At 40.0% G+C, this 19871-nt stretch overlaps 1 protein-coding gene across 3 annotated transcripts; it reads right to left on the minus strand.

Annotated features, from left to right (window-relative positions):
• Window positions 1–1774: 1774 nt before the first annotated feature.
• LOC135378012 (putative uncharacterized protein DDB_G0288537) lies at window positions 1775–19475 on the minus strand. 3 transcript variants are annotated; one of them, XM_064610816.1, is made up of 6 exons: window positions 19186–19475; window positions 18322–18463; window positions 15183–15335; window positions 14695–14991; window positions 11885–12386; window positions 1775–10313 (listed from the first exon to the last, which is right to left on the minus strand). In XM_064610816.1, the coding sequence occupies exons 1-6, from the start codon at window positions 19251–19253 to the stop codon at window positions 10156–10158; spliced, it is 1320 nt and encodes a 439-aa protein (XP_064466886.1). In that variant the 5' UTR covers window positions 19254–19475; the 3' UTR covers window positions 1775–10155. The 3 variants fall into 3 exon arrangements, with proteins under 3 accessions (XP_064466886.1, XP_064466888.1, XP_064466887.1); XM_064610818.1 differs by lacking the exon at window positions 19186–19475 and adding an exon at window positions 18572–18690; XM_064610817.1 differs by having other exon boundaries at window positions 10137–10913.
• Window positions 19476–19871: the final 396 nt, after the last annotated feature.

The raw sequence follows: 19871 nt of genomic DNA on the forward strand, positions 1-19871 counted from the left end.
TGTAGACAAAATCATTGTACTTTTGACGACACCAAAAATATGAAATAACGAAACACGCCACCGCTGGATTACTTCTATAAATCTGTCTTACCGCATTTAATAATAATTTTTAATGGGCTTTACGTCGCGAGACAACGGTGATCATGAGCAACGTCGGGTCAGTGGTTGAACTTTGCCCACCTGAGGGTTCTTTAACGTGCGCCGAAATCTCGACACACTGGACACCACATTTAACGTCCCTAGCGGAAGACGGTGTGTCTGAGCAACTTGTACCTTCCCACCAAGTTGCCACCGTCCTCGGCCGGGTTTGAATCCGCGATCTTGGGATCAGCAGGCGGACACGCTACCGACTGGGTCACACCGCATTTAATGAAACCATCAACAAGTATTTCAGTTTGTGCTGCTCTAATGCCAATTTCTTTTTCTCCTCAAGGTAATCAAGAACGCGTGATGGTCTTCCCTATCTGCATTACAACCTCCACTATCATCGGATTGCTTGGGCGAGTCATTTCGAATAAGCGCATCAATGGCTCACTTTTTTTTTTTTTTTTTTTTTTTTTGCCGCACTTCTCAATCTAGAACCATGCACCGTAGTGCTCTCCTCTAGGTTAGGTTAGGTTAGGTTAGGTTAGGTTAGGTTACCCCCCCCCCCCCCCTTTGCCGTGCAGAACTTCCGACGCCTCGGACACCCTGTATTTTAAGGACCAAAGCGAGCATCTCAGTCATTTACTCGTGCCACTGAGTCTAATGCAAGATACATACAATGCAAGATATATGCAATGCTTGATGACACTACACAATGCTTCCCGGTGCTCATCCCCACACCAGGAAGCACTATTTTTTGGATGGTGCTGTCGGTGCTGCTTCCCAATACAAAAGAAAACTTCATAAAGCTGCGATGTCCAGCTCTCCAGTGACATGGAGCTTCCTCGGTGCGTCTCACGGAAAAAGGACGATGTGATTCCCTTTGGAGACACTTCGATCGTCAGATGTCTCCTCTGGATTTTTTCGTAGAGTTACGATAATCGATAATAATGGTAATGGAACTCCGCGAAAATATTTTAACGACTGATTTGTCTATTATGTCAACAAACTAAAAAAATAACAGTTAAAAGTAAATAAATAAAATCTCGAGTCGAGTCACGCGATGGATCGCTTCTTGTGCGATGGTCGTCCTTGTTTTCATTTCTGGTCACGAGTGATAAACAAACATATTTCTTGTTCGTTTTGTCTTTTGCGTGAACTCCTATGGCATTTCGCTGTACAGGCAGTCACAAACCGGAAACAGGGGAAATTTCTTTGAAATACGGTACCGACAGTTGGGTTTGCCGTACACTCCAGTGAACCGAAACTGAATTTCATTGAATTTATTCGGAATGTTATTACATAGATTAGATAGCTAAATCAGGTGCGGGGAGGCCCGCTGCAGCCTGAGACCAGGACTCGTGGCTGCTCCTCATGCCCTCGCCTTCAGATGCCCCTGTCCCTAAATAATTGTTTGGATTCCTCGACTACACCATTACCTAAGCCGGCGTGGATATTGCGGTGGCCCAAAGCAGCAAATTTGCCACCTGTAATCTATGTCACGTATTACAGCTACAATGAGCTGCTACTAAATAAGCCTACTAGCCTACCATTTTCCCACTATTGTGCACAAAATTCTCTCTGGTGCTCCTGTGCTGGTATTGGTGGTGGTTGCTATGCCCCAGTTAGCACATAGAAGTTATTCAACAAGAAAATTTAAGAGGAAAAACTACACTTTTTTGTTCATGCGACCAGAACATAGAGTTTTATTGTTCACTAGTGGTATAATGTGAAGCAAAACATAAAAAGCAAAAACATTTGGCACCATACAGCGTACAAGGTCGTCACTATAAAAAGAAACCCATCAAAAGCTTGACTAACGTGCAGCATCAGAATGCTACAAAAAATGACCCTACATACTCATACTTCAGAATAATATCATCGTGTTTTCCTAGGCTAGATGATGCTTGCAGTTGGATACTGCTCATGCCATACATAGAAGTCAGACATCAGCTTGCAAAGTTGCCCCCACTTTTCTGTGCAAAGTAACTAAGACCCCAACCCTAAAGGTGTGGTTCTTTCAAGCATATTCTTTCACACAACAAACAGCTGCAAGGTTACAATACTAAATATACATATGTGGAAAAGAAATATGGTAACTATTATAGACTATGTCAACGATCAAGCTACACCAAATGACCTCTTCCAGACAATTGTTAGGAAAGTGTGGAACAACCCAAATGTGCAAAAGCAATAAAGAATCCAGTGTGTGCCTTGTGTCGGTTCTGTTTTTAGTCTTCCTTACCAAGAAGTAGGTGTTCTACTGCTTTCAAACAAACAGTGTACCAAACCACCCTAGTTTTCATTTTGTTTCACCTGACATTTTGCACAATTGCATACATTCATCTGTTAACTACTGAGTTAATGACAAAAATGAGTAAGAGTACCTCCATATCCCCCATCCAAGGTGTGCAGGAGTTTGAGTGGTAACATATGTATGATTTAATTCTGAGTGAAATTTACTTGTTAAATAGGTGAGTCTATTACTACCAACCTGTTTCCTTCGCTGTACTAATACATAGGGGCTACAGAACCCGGAAGCTCTCCTTTGTGTAGTTCTAGTACCTGTGCTTTAGCAATGTTTCACATTAATGCTAGAACTGTGTAAATACTGTGTAAATATGTTTTTGAATTTGTTTTTATAATTTTCAATTTTCCATCAGTTTTTGCAACCTAGTGGGGAGGTACAAGTGTATGGGTACAGGTCACGAGGCTTATTTCCAATGTCCCTGTTCATAAGATTTTGTGCAATTATAAAAGCTGCATTGCATATGACCATATTCACCCTAAAACTCTGCTTAAAGTCTGACAGACTTCAACAAGAAGTACACATCTGATTGTAAGAAATTTGATTATCAACAAGTTGTGTGACTTGACTAGTGCAGGTTCAATGAAACATGTCTGAAATGTACTATCTACTGTACTAACCTGTACTAGATGCACATCAATATCAGCTGATTTGCAAGAGCAGCAACTGCAGGGTTAGCCAAGATAATGTTCCCATCGTAAAGAATACAGCTGGCACGGCAGACGACGGAAGTTTCATCAATGACATATGAAGTGCTAAAAAATCGTCTAAAAAATTTTCAGTTTCCAGATTTGTTATGAGTAAATGAGTAAGATTTGTTACGAGTTTGTTTGTTGTGAGTAAATTATGAAAAAGGAAAAACAGCTTGTTCCTATACATTGTCAATACCCAATTCCACCACTCTCTTTAGCTGACGAAATCTTCCGGACTATGCAATTAACTCTTTGTTAAAATACAGCAAATTAAATACTGTAACAAAGCTTAGGCAGCTATCCAACCACATAAGTGCGCATACACACGAGGCTTTGCAAGCAGTATGGGCCATTGGAAATGTTAAGAGTGCGGCATTTTCTTTTCTTCTTTTTCTTTTTTTTAACTTTCATGACTTCTCCATAAAGAGCTGGACCAAACTGCAATTCTTACATAAAATTTTTGGACCACAATATGTCTTTCAATTTAGTTCTGCTCCCAACCTCTCTTTTTATTCATTTTATCTTCATTACAAACCCCGTGCTTTATCTTGGCTAACCCTTAGGTTCTTGTTTACATTTCAACTTTGTTGATACATTCTCCAGTAGATTTAATACCAGATGGCTTTGTTTTATAGCAGTGGTTGCCAACCCTTCTTGACTTGCGGGACCTTACAAGTTTTATATTATGTGACATACCTCCTGAGCCCATCTGAGAGGATCATGTAAGAGAAGGGACAACTTGGGATGTTAATAAATAATTTGGAAACAGATATTGTGAAGAAGTCACTCTTATGAGGACCTGTACACCTTTAAAATGTTCCCTGTGGACAACTGTGTGATAACACAAATTAGGTAACTGGAGCAACCAAAAACAATACTAATTTGAACAATATTTCAGAGTGAGTGCACGTTCTTAGCCTCCGAGCACGCATCTTGGGAAAAATTATATGCTTTGTCAAAAGCTTGTTGAAGTAACCCTCGGACAGCTCATGGAGCAAAATGGGTAGTTTCAAGAATCCCCCAGGTTCCACGAAAGGAGCTGGCTGGGAACCACTGTCTTATAGCACTTCCTCATACCAACCCCTTTTTAATCACTACTGCTTGTTACAATCACATATTCATAGCTTGGAATGCTCCCTTTGGTAGTACACACAGTATGAGTATCTGTTCAGATAAAGCAAGCTAAACCAGTTATATACTGCATGTAAACACTGCTTGTGTAAGACAAATGGAATGGATGTTAGGATAAACAGCATCAAATACAATCTCTGTGCACAAACACCTATAACTAACGTGAAAATTCCACACATAGCATGCAATTTAAAGAATAGCATCACAAGCTTATCTCATCAATGACAATACTACAATGCAATCCCTCAGATGCATAAACCTGTGTTTCTTTGTTCTTACCAAGGTGAAATATCCATAACAAAGAACTGTCAGCAGCAAGGCAAGCCTATTTGATGTCATACACTGTCTGTTATGCACTTTCGAAGCTGCTGTCACTTTTTCGATAAGAAAGATCACAGTGTAGCAATATGAAGTGGATAAAATATCTGTTTGTACCAAATAATATATCACTGTGAAGGAAAGCATGTACAAGGACTCGAGTTTAGAAAATTTCTCAAATTTTGCTGTTTTAGGCACAGCCAGGATTTCTAATACAATCATATGATACTAAAAAATCTGGGAGCTGTACCTCTGTGCAAGCAGAAACAAAATAACACGTTTTTACTCCATCTACAACAAACTTAATCTTCTTATATGTTAAATTTTGCTAAGCTCCGATCGCTTATTTGATTGTTATGTTAATCAAAGTTTACAAATTATGAATCTGAGTGATAATCACACAGTTAAAATAAATTAAGCTTTCTTCATACCAAGTAGTTGGGATTGGCTACTATCATGCAAGGTTTCATCTAATTCTGTAGATACTGAATGAATGTCTTTGTACATTCCACACATGTAACACATCTTATTATTCTGCAGTAATATTTGTGCACAGTATTACATGATACAAACACAAAAACACCACAAAGCCAATAGTACACTAGGCCACAATTACTTTTGTAAATCATGAGTTATCATTGAGAATGGTTAGAGTCAAACCCCAATGGTCTCAATAAGTGGTACAAATTTACTTCTATACCACCCCAAAGAATGTTTTTGTTCAAAATGTGAAGCTCATATGAGCTAAGAATGCTAAATGCTCAAAAAACCTGTCAAACGCAAGTATGTATTGCTCTTCATAGATAGTCACTACTGGCGCAACCAACACTGCTGTCTATATAAGTTTTACCCATAACTCTTCTTTTTTTTCAGAGAATCATGAGCAGATATCCAGATTACTCACTCAAAGTTGCGTATTTAAAATATCAGGGATGTAATTGTCCCATTAACTTCAGCTATGTTTCCAAATTTGTACCAGTAGAAGGGATCATTGTGCCTCGTGGGGCTCCAAAATTTACGTGCGTCATTTCAGTTGTAGTGTTTGTGCACACCAATGTCATGCACCCAGAATATTAGGGGTATTGCCCCTACATCTGAGTAAGGTGAAAACTAAGAATTAAAAAACATCCAAGGTACCAAGCTGAACACTTCACACACGTTCTGATGTAGTCACGGTTATTAATCAACTGGGAAAAAGTATTTGACTAAACTGTTTTGGATAGTTATCATGTACCTACATCTTCAGATGCATACTTCTATCTATTAACACAAAAACCTAAACAAACAAAAGTTAATTGGTGTGCCTAGAACAGTGTACAATAATTTACGATTACCAACTGGGATTGGGGTTCCAACTGAGGTTCACTGGTGCTTAATGGGGTGCAGGTATGCTGTCGTCATTTACTTTTACTTATTTATTTCCGTGGGAGTTTTATCTAGTTAATCTCCTGACAATAAAAGACTTTCGTAATTTGTTGTTGAGGTGCATAGATTCCTAAATAACTTTTCAAATATACATATACAATTAAGAAATCAGCATTATTCAATACACCATGTGTATGTGGAAGACCCTCTTTTAAACTATAAGAGTGTTGAGTACTGTTCCGGAGTGACTGTGTTTGCTATGGCATATTAGACTTAGATACAGTTGAACTCCTTTATCTGTAACTGTAAGTCAGACACATCTAAAAAGCAAGTTTAACAACCCTGGATGTAGTCATGCATCAGTTTAACTGTGCCACAATGGCTACAAGCTCACTGTCTTAAGATTCAGACCACACCATCAAGTATTGATGTCATAAGTGGGTGGTCCACTTACTTTAACAAAAGCCATTGAGAGAGTGCGCATTAAGATGTCTCTTACCAGCACACAACCAATCATGTTACCGTACTATAATGCGAACCAGAAGTGCACAGAGCTTCCCTTCAGGTCTGTGATTTCAGGTGCCACAATTTTCGGCTAGGTGGCAGGGGCACGACTACTTAAAGGTAAGCAACCCCAAAAGGAATCACATGTACTTTGTATCTAGGGCCTGACATTTTCGGGTAGCACCTCCACATAGTTAACATGTATATAGTTAGGATATGGATTAATGAAGTAAACCTGTGGTCCAACAAACCATGAGCTACTGATATAGTGAAGTTTCTTTCTGGTTCGACTAACTTTATTACGAAGAGGTTCTACTGTATCCTGTATTATACCTTCAAACAACTTCAATGATCAGTGGTCAGATTGAACTTCACCCTGGAAGCATCAGTTTTGCATCAGAGCACAAACTGAAATCCCAAGGGGTGCCTTCGTATGTGTGTGATGTTTAATCCAGCTTTTGGAAGCTGACCTTGAGGGTCATGAGCTGTGGTGGCTATGTGACACGTTCAGAAAGTTTGCACCGCATTATATGTCTAGCATGATTATTTGCTCTGATCAGAAGTGCAGTCCACATTTAGAGCGAAAGAGGTAGTTACAGAGAAGATCGTATCTGAGGATGTCGAAACAGACACTGCTGCAACCTCATGGTAAGCTGCTCTGCCAGTGAAGTCGCCAGCTCTCAAGGACAGTTGGTTTAGGCGACATCATGTGGTTCTGAGAACCGCGCTCGCTCTCCGCTGACATCCACAGTCATGGTGTTGTGCTCAAAAGCCTGTATTTTGTTAGTTACATGATGCAGAAGAATAATTTTTCTCTGTGCAGTACTCTAGTGTGCAGTAAATGTGTACAGGATATAGTTAACCCCCCCACAACCAAACTAGGTGAGATCCCAAATGCAAGTTAAGTGGAAAGAAGAATCCCACGTAGCATATTTTATCCGAGCTGGTCATAACAAAGAATCACACATGAACTTGTCTGAGGTCAAGACTCAAGCCAGAAGTGAAATATCTGTTTTTCAGGACTATATTGTGAGTTATGTATGATGATTGAGGAGTACCCTTCTCCATGTCAGTTATGTAGTTTACTGTAAGTTCAAACTAGAGGGCAAATTTCCCCCTCACAAAGCCACTCTACAGCCCCACCACGCTCACACAAATTTACCAATTTGACACTCACTCCGCAATTTTTTTTAAAAAGTGGTTAAAACAATATTTGCACAGAATGTCTCAGAATAGTATTCCCCAGCGAGTGATGCCAAAGGAAACCGTCCCTCAGTAGGGCTTTGTCATTTCCTGATCCACAGAATTTTCAATTATAAGAACGTAGAGTAATAAGATGTGATAAATATCCATTCATTTTTGACTTAAAGATGTGTGACACACCTTTATATTAATCGAATGTAAAACATCCAATCACTGATTTACAATATAAGCTTTTGAACAAGTTGGTGAGCTCTTTTTTAGAAAGAGTGACCTGAACAGGGTAACCAGTTTAGACATGGTTTCTGTATCAAATTTTGCTTCAAACCAATACTAGGTTTTTACCCTTAGAAACTTTTTTCACGAGTGGCTAAAAATAAAACCCGGAAAAGTCAGGCCCTATCTGTTACAGCTATCAGTCAGAGGCCAAATTACCAAATCTCAGTAAAAGTCAATGTTTCCTGGATTCATTTTCAACCCATGAAAGGAAGTGCTCTTTTACATGAATTAAAGAGCTTACACCTAAATGCAATGATCCATTACAGCTATCCACAAGTGAGAGATACAAAAAAATCCATGAACTCACACATATGAACATTCTCGTTGCTAAAAGGTGCCCATGTCGTACTAGAAGTTGAGACACTAAATAAATAATACTAAGACCAAAAGGAGACATAATTTTTTAGAGACGTCCAAAACATGACGAGGATATGTATACTAGAGGCTACAATATTGCGCAATGCACTCTGTGTAGCATTAGAATGGTATGAAAACATCAGCAAAAGGACAATATAGCTACATGAGCTAAATTATAAAATTAACCGTACATCTGTCACAGTAACTGAATGGATAAGCATAGTACAAGCACGACAACGCCTCGTGTGCAAAACATCACTGCATCAATATCGTTGGCTTTCACATCTAGTATGGGTACTTACCCTTTCGGGTACATAAGTACTTTGACTGAACTCTACATCCTCTACAGACTGCATCATGCTCTATGGAATTATGTTGACGTGCTGTTAAGAAATACCATAAGCATCACATTGTAATCACATTGTACATACAAGCCAAGAAATAATGTTTGCATATCTCTGAGTCACAAAATCCTGTGCAGTTGTTTAGCATAGTGCACTATATTATGTTGTGCTAGAAGTTGTGTACTGTAGGCATGGTAGCTAATTTATATCTTTAATGGAGGGCTTAAGTATACCTACAGTGTGCTAGGAACTACTTCATTTTGATTTCCGAGATGAGATTTATAGGTGGGAATTCTGATTGAGCCAAAATCTTATCAAGACAAAAGGAACCAAAGAAACAATTTGGTACATTAAAGTAAACACAGGATGAGTTACATGTTGACAATACATCCTTACATATGTAAAGGCAAATGCAGTGCAATATCTCATGCAATGCAGAGGAGCCCTCATTCTTCTATGTATTATAATGGTATTTATAGTGTTGGACAAACAAAAATGTGATGAAACGTCAACACAACCTAACAGGGTCCAGTATGGGCCCACAATATACAATTAAACACGCTTGTGCACATGGATACGTAGAATGTCTCACCTGTGGGGGCCCCTAACAAATTCTATATTGCACTCAAATCAGTAGTAACAGATCAAGTAGCTGGACAGGAATATCTATACTACTATTACAGTTTGGCACAAAAGCTACATTAAACTGCTGCAAATGAAACAGGAAACGGGATTGAATATTTGTGGTTGTCTGGAAAAATGTATATATTTTGAAGCACTGCTGACTAAAGGTACTCATTATTCGTCACCATAACGTTTGGAAACACCCAGTAGGTGAAACTTTCTGCATACATATATGGCATGTACATTCTTAATACAATAAGTAGAACTAAATAAGCATTGCACAGTTGGTGTGAAATAGTTAGGTGCATGACCGAATCTGGATTCAAATACAGTGACTGTTCCAAAATACAGTTGAACCATGATGTAACAAATGCTAACATAATGAATGTTTATGCAACTGATATACACTTTTTTTTTTTCCACTGAGACCTGTGCACTACACAATGTTTAACATAAAATGCTGTTTGAGAAATAGAAGCCTACTTGTATGGTAATGATTCTCGCACATTTATTCTTGCACTACATTTAACTCCTGTAGCTCTCATGACTTTAGAAATTGAAACAAGAATGCCCGTTGCAGTGCTCTAAGAACTGAGTGTATTGTGAGAGCTGCGCGTAATATTAGCAGAAACATGAAGCATCGTATAATGCAATTAGCAGCCGAGAATGGTATAATTCAGTTATTTGATTTGAATTGAGAAGTGAATAGTATGCTCTACCGACAGACGGACTGTGTATCTTAACACCAAATGATATGCAGAATGGCATGCAATAATGCATTCAACAGAGCGTCAGGACTGAGTGTGCATTTGTATGATTTGCTAATTCCATTTAATGCAAAAAGGTTAAACCGGTATACCATCCAAGTGGCCTCTTTTGATAATGAAAATTTTTAGTTTCATAACATAGTTGTGGAGCAACAAATACTAAAATGCAAACAAACATTAATTTATGCATTTCCTACGAGATTGTTACATGGAGATTCAATTGTACAGTGTGCAATTATGTGCAATGATTTCATGAAACCAACCTTGAACTTACAGCATGATTTGCTTTTGGGACATGTACTGTGCACTTGCAATACGTGCAGGTCATTCTGCAACATTCCTGTGGGGGGAGGGGGCTATAAGACAATGGGTATTTCTAGTTTTCTTATTTCAGTAAACTCACAAACTATCTGGGTGCTGCCACTAAAAAGTAAAAAGCTAATTCAAGAAGCTGCAATACTATACTCATAAATGTGTGTTATTGCAAAGAACTAGAAACAGGCTCCTCTGAAACTGCAAACAAAAGAGTGTCACAGTGGAGACCATTTAATAGTCAAGGGGCTGCAGAAATGATGACTGTATGTGCTAATTGACTATATGCAACATCACTGAACAGAGATGTGAATCATTTGAAAACTACACAATCTACAACAATAAACATATCTGTATTGTGTGCTTTGAGCACCATCATGAGACGCTGATAACAGCAGGTTCAACATTCATTATGACGTAAAAATGCATCATCAGCAAGCCCATTCTGCTCAACATAAAGCTTCACTTGCTTAATACACGGTAACACTTCCAGTGACATATACATGTAGGTTCATTTAGCTCGGTCTCATGATCACTCACACTCTCTGGTATCACCACATCCTGTGCCCCACAATATCTCTGTCTGTTGAGATCTTCGTTGATGACAGCTTTTGTCTACTCCCACAGACTGAAAGCAAAACTGAGTCAGTAATTTCTATTTCTTATTGTGCATTCATACAACCATGGTTGCGATATCAGAGTTCCAAAAAATCGTGGACTTAACCAGAAACAGCCAGTTATTGCAAAATTTCTATGGATGTACCAAGTGCTGCAGAAAATTATGGAACTAATGCTCTGAATGGCCGAAACATTGATTTCCTTGAAAATTGAGCAGAAACTGTTAGGAATATGAAAATGCCAAAATGCACTAACATAAGTTATTTTATAATAAAATAAAATAAAATAAAAAACAGGAAAGCATTTAGCTGGCACATATTCCAAGAAGTGCAGATATCAAATGACCTTTGTAATATTTGCATGCCACCTAGGCTTTAGAGGTGACTTGGCAGAACATTTTAGTCAAAGACAGCATTACAAAACAGGTGAAGCAAGTTCATAGGAAGAGTTTAGAGAGGTCAGGGTTCCTCTAGAATTGACCACAACCGCTGCATGCTACCAAGTGTTGACTACATGAAATATGAAAATACATGGAAATTAATGTGGTTCATTCAATTGATTCCATTCAATAGAATTCCCATACACACACACAAAAAAAAAACTCATCCTATCTTTTCCAATAAACGGTGTGACTATAAACGGTCTCCACTGTACTATTCCAATAACAGTAATGCCCTTCATCTTATAAAACCTATCCAGTACCGACTCTGTAGCCCAGCTCCAGGACAGAAAAGTCATCCTGAATTGGGCACATGCATCCCACAGAGATTTTGATCCCTGTTGCAGCAATCTTCAAAATATCACTCACATGACCTTTTGCACTCACTCAATTTTTCCAACGTTACAAGCTTTGCATGCTTATACAGAGCATTTGAATCATATTGCAGAACCACCTAAAGCTGGACACAGTCGCCTGTGCACAATGCAGGCAAAATTTGCGGCAAAGAATGTGGGTACTTCACAATCATGGCTGTGACTCACGTGCCTGCTGTTGCTGCTGTGGTTGCTGTTGTTGAATTTCCTGCTGCTCCTGTTGTTGGATCTCCTGTTGCTGCTGAATCTCCTGCTGTTGTTGAATCTCTTGCTGCTGCTGCTGTTGCTGTTGAATTTCCTGTTGTTGAATGTCTTGCTGCTGTTGCTGTATTTCCTGCTGCCGTTGGATCTCTTGTTGCTGCCGTTGCATTTCTTGTTGCTGCCGTTGTATTTCCTGCTGCTGAAGCTCTTGTTGGTGTCTCTGCTGGTGGGCTGGTTGAAGGTGAGCTGCCTGGAGGTGCAGAGCCTGCTGGTGTGCAGGTAGCTGCTGTTGCTGCTGCTGCTGCTGCTGCTGGGAAGCATAGTTGTCATAGTATGAGTGACAGTTGCACGCAGCGGCACAATTGGCCACCACCTCAGAGGCCCTAGATACTGTGGGAGGTCTTCCGCGACCTTTGTGTGGTGCTGGTGACATTAAATTCTGAGGGGCAGCTGGTGCTTGACTGAGATCCTGAAAAAAAGACATATAGAATCTTGCAATTGGTGAAGATATGTTTGAAAAAGCTACAGGAATGGTTGTAAGTGCACTTATGTGAGCTAGCTCGTATGACCCACATTACTCATGGCATGAAGGAACGCCTTCTAGCAACAGGTTTAATTGGTTCACAACAAGTCTATATAAATCTGCTAACACAGTCCAGATGCAACATTTGTTCACTAGCTGGCATCAGTGGCAAAAACCTCAGTACAGTTGTTTAAAAACAGGACTTGGTAGCATAAAGGATGAGACGCACACCAAGTCCTGTTTCTAAACGGCTGCACTGAGGTTTTCACTGTGTTAGCTACGATTAACCGTTGCCAGCAAGCTCACGTTATCATGTTTTCTAAACTGGTAGCAGTGCGCTATGGCTTACACTTACTATATGATCATCTAAGCACAGAGGCGGATGCAGGATTTTTCTGAGGGGGGGTCCTGCCTTGGACAGCATGCTATTACACTACCAAGGTCAATTGAAACTCTATGTAACGAACTCTAAACTCTGTAACTCTGTAAACTCTATGAAACTCTAAAAACTGAGGGGGGGAGGGCAAGACATCCGCACCCCACCCCCCCTAAATCCGCCCGTCTAAGCAGCAGAAAATGCTTCCACACAGCTAACTTGCATTGGCTCTAACAGCAAACATATGACTGCTTAGTATAGTTCTAGCAGTGTCTACTCCCACATTTTCATTAATGTCCATGAACACATGTATCCACATAATGTGAAATTTTGACTTTCATTATGAGCATTCCCTTCTGCAAGTTTTCTGGTGACATGCACCAACAACATAAAATAAATTCGTAAACTCAAACCCCCTAATAATAAAATTCATGGTGTCCAAATATTTCTTTATTTTGTTTTCCAGGTACTATTTGTAATACAGAGGATTTCACCTATTTTGTGCAAAACCATAACAAAACAAAATAGCAACAGTGTACTTAAATGTTACTGTTACACATACGTAAGAATGCCATTTATACACAAAAATAACGAACTAATGTTAGCGTTAGCCAGGGACTGAAACCGAAACGAATATCGGTTCGGTTACGGTTCAGTGTCAGAACTATGAAAGCGGTTTCAGTTTCAGTTCCGGGATTCGCCGTTTTAATATTTGCGGTTACCGGTAACCAAAGAGTTGAACCGGTATTTTTTTTCAGTTTTTTCTAGGATGTATCTGCAGGCTGCGTGGATGTCGCAAAATGAGCTACAAAGTGCAAACTAGTAAAAATTGACATATTTATCTGTTGCGCTCCGGTGCAGTGCCATCTGCCAAGTCGAGGAAAGAGTGACCTCTTTCTTCGACGCACTTTTGCCATTTGCGACCTTCCCCGTAAAATATCTTGTTGCGGTCAATATTATCTCGCGCACATTCATTTTGCTCGTGCTGTAACAAGATACAAGACAAGAAAAACTGTGCATTCAGCGGTTATGCAATCAGATGTGGAAACAAACAACGTGCAACACTTTGTACCTTAAATGATCACAATAATACAGTTCACAATGTATAAGGGACGTACGCAATACTTGTCATATGATGTGTACGTCATCCGATTATGGGTTGAAGCGCATAAGATGGTATGTTGTCTACACAACTTCTGAATGAAAAACATGATGAGATCGACAGAGAAACAGAATGAAAATGACGAAGAGATCCACTTTAACAGAAGTACGTGCTACACCACTAATCAGAGTTGTAAAGTGATACAAATATTGCATCCAAAGTTGCTTGCGTTCACACTTGAACCAATTCGTATGAACCGGTAACCAAAATCAAATTTTTTGGTTCAGGTTACGGTTTTGGTTAATTGCCTATGGTGAATTGCGGTTACATTCCGCTTATGGTTCATGAAAAAAATTTGGGTTCCCAAGCGGTTTTCGGTTCCGTTCCGGTTTCAGTCCCTGGTGTTAGCTATGCACAGTTTGAAGACTATGTGCACAGCATTTTGAAACTTTACATTGTTCTGTGTCAAATATGAAAAATATGCAAGACAGCATGTGCAAAGCTGTATTCTCATTCAAGCCGTGTTTCACAAAAGGTTTATCCACATACGATCTGAGCAAGTCTTGCACGTTCGGTACAAGTATTTGTAGGCAAGTGTGGACGTGGGTAGATCATGCAGGGCTCTGTCCATAACGGGTTGCGACAGTTAGCCACAAGTTATACTAAACAAATGTGATTTCACTGCTCCTTTAAAAATATAACACCAGTTTCCTTTATAAAAAAAAAAATAAGATGGCAAATTACTAAGGCTCTCTATAATGGGATAGATAACTCACCCTAAGACCACCAGAGTTGCCAACTTCTGCCAGAAGGTCCATAACATTAAACTCACGACGCTCAGCAGAAGATGCTGATGGCAGCATTGCCCCACCAGAACACATGATATTACGGATGTATTCAGGGTGCGGGTGATGATTATTGTAGAAGACTGACAACTCTGCAGCTGCAAGAGCTAACTCCAGTGACAGGCTCTTGATCACATTCAGCGGAGGACCAAAAGAGTGCAATGGAAATATGTAGCCCTTGGATGTCTCTTGAGTATAACCCAGTTGTTTAAGGATTGTTTTTGTGCCCTGCAGCATGAAAAGATAACATCATGTAAGTACATATAGCAGTTAAGGCTTACGACACAACAGAAAGTAGAACAGACCACATACTGTGTGTATATAAGTATAGTGATGTATAAGTGTGTGTTGTAGAACAAACAGACAGTGTTCACAAGGAACTCCAAATGAATGGCACTTATCACATCCACACTACTCACATCCATTCTTGTCCACTTCTGTGGTGCACCAGCCTTCATGAACGGAATCTTGTTCCAATGTTTATATCTCTCTTTGGTTGGCTTGAGCATTTCTTTGGCATACTTGGCCAGAATCCTTAGACAGTCTGAGATCTCCATGAGACTCATCCCATTCTGCAAAAAAAAAAAAAAAAAAAAAAAAAAAGCTATAACACACAAAAGTCAGGATAACAGAATATTCAATAACGTCAGGCAATGCACACAATGTCACATATCATGTTGGGGGTGATCATTCATCAATACGTCTAGATGAGAGCTGATGATATCTTGGAAGACTATCCCAGCTAAATATTTGGGGGGTCACTACTAGTATTGTCATGGGAGCCATTGTTGAGCAAAGATGATGAAATGTCAGAGAGACAGGCAGCATTTCTCATTTTCAGAACAGCGTTCATAATTAAATCTTGTTCTCAAATGGCTCCATTGGCATTGGCTATGCCGTGCCACTTCTTTTTCGGGACAAAAAGCAATTTGCCAGACTTTGTGGCTTTGCTGCCTCTGCAATGTAAAGTAATGCAGTGTGCCAGCGTCCCTTGGGGCGTTGAAGGGATGCGGAAGTTCACCCAGAGTTCTATTGCATAGCTGCACAGGACAGCTGCACAGGATAGCTCTTCTTATCATTTGGGGGGTGTATAATCCAGGTTTTATAGGGGAAAGGGGGTGCAGGCATGAAGAAACAAATTATTATTGAACTATTATGAAAAGCACAGTACGTGTTCAGATTCCAAATTGGGCATCGAAAGGACACAAGATGGCACACAACACAGAAGTCACAGACATGACAACTTGTCGAGGGGGAGATATTGCATCAGAAAATTTATGCACCTCATACGTGCAACAGCTAACAAGGAACAAATTTTGAGAACAGCAAAGCCTTTAAAATCCAGAAGAGTATGCTTATGAAAACTGCTTACATTTTCTAAGCCTATGTCACATACTAAGTAGGATATCCGCAATATTTCTGTGTGAAGCCGCTCCATTTACCAGTAATTTGCATACCAGCTTATTAGTTGAGGCTCTGTCATCAACTGGTTTGTTTTTGCCTTTGCTTATCACCATAATGTTCACCATCCTACATCGTTTTAACACGATGTGTCAGGTGACTTCTTAATTTTGAAGCAGAAAAGGAAGCAACAAAGGAGCCTCCCCTTACACAGTTGCAGGCTTCAGTGCAAGGTTAAGTGGTAGCTACCAGTGCTAGCAGCGTTTTCATGTTGCCTTGCTTAACCACTCAACACAAACATTTTGCACATGGAAAGTTCGTATTATTCCACTGATTGCAGTCAGCATTCCTGTGCCATTCTGGTAGCTAAAATTTCTAAACTAAAGTAGCATCTTATCATTGTCACCTTCGCACTAAATGAACAACTCACTTAATAGTGTTGGCATATTCGGTATATACGATGGCATGCAGGAACAAAACATTAAAGGGAGACTCCACACGAAAAACGTGTTGAAGTAACAGTGCGTCATCAATCCATACCATATGATATTTCAGTGGACACAATTTCTCATCCCCAGTTGGCACAGAAAATTAGAAAACCAATATTTTCATTTGAGTGATTCGGCGCTCCTCCACGGAAGAGCGGTCCAGCAATACTGGGCTTCACCTCACCAGTATTCTTCGCGTGCGCCTTTCTGTAGGTTCTGTTCTACCAGTGGCGAGTACTTTACAACTAAATCGAGGAAGCAGATGACTCGTCATCTATGTCACACGAAGAAGTTACCAAGCGTGTGCCCGTAACTCCAACGGCTCGCACGAGACAATCACGCAAGGTCCAGGGGGCCAGAGAGAGAGCCTTCATGCGTTTCGGTTCCATATAAGCTTCCCAGCTCTTCTGGCAACCAACGAGTCCCCAACCGCCAAGCCAACTTTGTTTCTCATTTCTGAAGAATGTACCGAACCTATTTACACTGTCAGTATAAGAATTTCAAATTGTGAAGGAGTCTCCCTTTAAGGGGCTGAATTTTTCAAGCTAAACCTCATTGTTGCCAATCAAGAAAGTGGAACTGAGGTCACCACAGTGCCCAGCCTAGATCCCCAGTGCTTTGTTTCTAGCAAATCATGAAAAAAAAAAAAAATCTGCAACCTTGATCATCACCCAAGTTCAAATTCTTTAAATACATCCTTGAAAAGATGCTTCACTAGCACTGCCTTAGCAATCATCAAGCACATTTGCATTGTATACATCATTTTAACGGCACATCATGATGGAGTACATCAGAATCATTATGTGCCTTAAAGTGATGTCAAAAGGTTGCAGCTTTGTTTTCTTTTGATTAATATTGCAAGCATAGAAGCAGATAGAAATTGTTTGTAAGTCACAAAACACTTGCTTATGAGTTGCAGGTGGTTCAAATGCTTGTAGACAAATTAACACACAATATGCTACATATTAGGTTGCAGACCATTACTTCATGGCACCGTTCACAGAAACATAGCAGCTTTCCTAGCCAGCTATCTAGCTAGCTATTTCCTAGCTTTCACACATTGTTTTCTTGCATGAAAGACAAACGTGAAAGGAAACACGGGAACAGCGTTCAATCATGAACGCTGTCCCAGTGTTTCCTTTCGCATTTATCTATCATACAAGTTTATTTCATTAATTGACTTTGTTTTCATTCCTTGGTCCCTGTTACAGCCCTGGTGTATTATTATGACAGGAGCATGTCTCATTATTGTGGCACGCACGTGCTAGGGCATGAATGCAACACATTTGCACATTCGTCCCTGTCTGTGTCACCATAGACTGTCTACATTTACCATGCGTAACAACTGTCATCAGCAGAAGGCAATTTGAATGTTTTGTTCTGTCAATTTCTCATAGGATGATTACCTGTTGCTGGTGGTCACAACACAAATAAGCACACAAGTACCGATTTGGGTGAAGCACAAAAAGGAAAAAATATGAAAAAGAATGGCAGCTTCACCTACATCCATTTGCATTTTTCCCCATAAATATCGACAGCCAAAGACCAAACTAAGTGGTTGATATGTATGCTTGGCTTCTATGACACTTTCTAAGATTTCCACAACATTCAAATAAATTCAAAATATCTCCTGTAAGGTAAACAGCCTGAATAATATGCAGGAACTTACACGCAGGTTAGTCACAATTATTTCGGAGATGTTTAGGAATTCAAACTTCTTGATGAAGTCACAATTCATCTGCAGCATGACATAGACCGAGTGGTCAACAGACTGTAACGTGAGCGACTCCAGAGCAACGTTCTTTGCTGTTCTGCAAGTGTAAAAACAGGCACACATCAAAAGCTATTTTTAATACATAACATAAAGAATAACAACAATGAAGGAGTAGAAGACAAAGCAAAAACAGCCGAGAACATACCCTCCAAAGTTTCAAAGCACTGTATTTGGACATGCACTTGCTGTAACCTCTTCTGAACATATTTTCGAGATAAACGGGCTTTATCGTACTGCACTGGTGCAACATCGCATCATGCACCTGCAGCCTTTTATTTCTTATGCATCTTTTTTTTTTTTTTTTTTGCAACATCGTAGTGATTTAAAGGAGAGACTTATTACAGTGAAAGTCCTTCAAGATCGCCCCGTGATGTGCACGGTGAGCGCCGAAGCTGGAATGCGTCAAAGCAACTTGTACCCTGCTACCAAGTTGCTGGAGTCCTAGATTGAATTCGAACCCGCAACCTTAGGATCAGTAGACGGACATGCTATCAACTGATCAACCGAGGCCGGTGATCATTCACCGAACTAAATCCCCGCTTGCGAACATCATGCTTCTTAGGTAAAAACGGATGCGTTACCCGCTCATACACAGACAACAGCACTTGACGTGAAAGTAAACATTTATCTTCACTTCTTTTTTTACGTCTTCATTTGGAGAGACAACCGTGAAGATGCATGGTTATCGACCATTCCTAATTGTCAAATTTGCCGTAACATCAATACTCCAGTTATTCACTGACAGCTATACCAACATACCTGACGTCGCCCTTTATACTGTACCAGAGCTTCAGTGGGTCACTTGCAGATATTTTAGCTTCAGACATTTTAAGACTGGACAGTCGGTCAGTAGCGCTTGCGAAATAACGGTTTTGGAGGTAGTTAACTCTCCATTGACGACAAGTTCACCTGCATCCTACCTACGCACCTTCCTGAAACAGCATCTACGAGGGAATTCGCAAAGGGTTTTTAAATCACTTATCATTCAGACGAAAAGTGAGACCCTTAGCAAGCTTTATACATGTGCCATCGTTTATTTGAGAAAGCGCCCTCTACATTCCGCGCTTTGGAGAACCGCTTTTCAATGCTGCTGCTTCGAAGTTCTCACATTTATTTCTACTACCTGTTTAGAATGATACCTCTTATTCTAATTTGTACGCGTATAGCACATTCAAGCACTCATGTGCGTGTATCATAATGTTTTCATTGTTCTCAAAGCTTTCTGGAACGAAAGAAATCTCGACATTTTGGACGCCGTCGTGCCAAGTTGCGGTATTTTTGCGTGCCGTGGTTGCCAGACAGCCTGCTGGTGATAAAACGTCGAAGTGCAAATTGTATCAAACGTTGGGACTACATGTGCACGCAAGACGTCAAATAAAAGATTTTGGTTATCGTGCATTCCAAAGACGCTTTTTGTATGCAGAGGACTACTTTTGTATCTCCTC

The sequence above is a fragment of the Ornithodoros turicata genome, chromosome 1 (assembly GCF_037126465.1).
Source record: "Ornithodoros turicata isolate Travis chromosome 1, ASM3712646v1, whole genome shotgun sequence".
Classification (NCBI taxonomy): domain Eukaryota; kingdom Metazoa; phylum Arthropoda; class Arachnida; order Ixodida; family Argasidae; genus Ornithodoros; species Ornithodoros turicata.

Coding starts and splice junctions, on each gene's coding strand:
- LOC135378012 (XM_064610816.1), bottom strand. CDS start 19,253: ATGTCTGAAGCTAAAATATCTGCAAGTGACCCACTGAAGCTCTGGTAC. Junction 18,464..19,185: donor AGTATAAAGGGCGACGTCAG/GTATGTTGGTAT, acceptor TTACACTTGCAG/AACAGCAAAGAACGTTGCTC. Junction 14,992..15,182: donor AGAAGTGGACAAGAATGGAT/GTGAGTAGTGTG, acceptor TTCATGCTGCAG/GGCACAAAAACAATCCTTAA.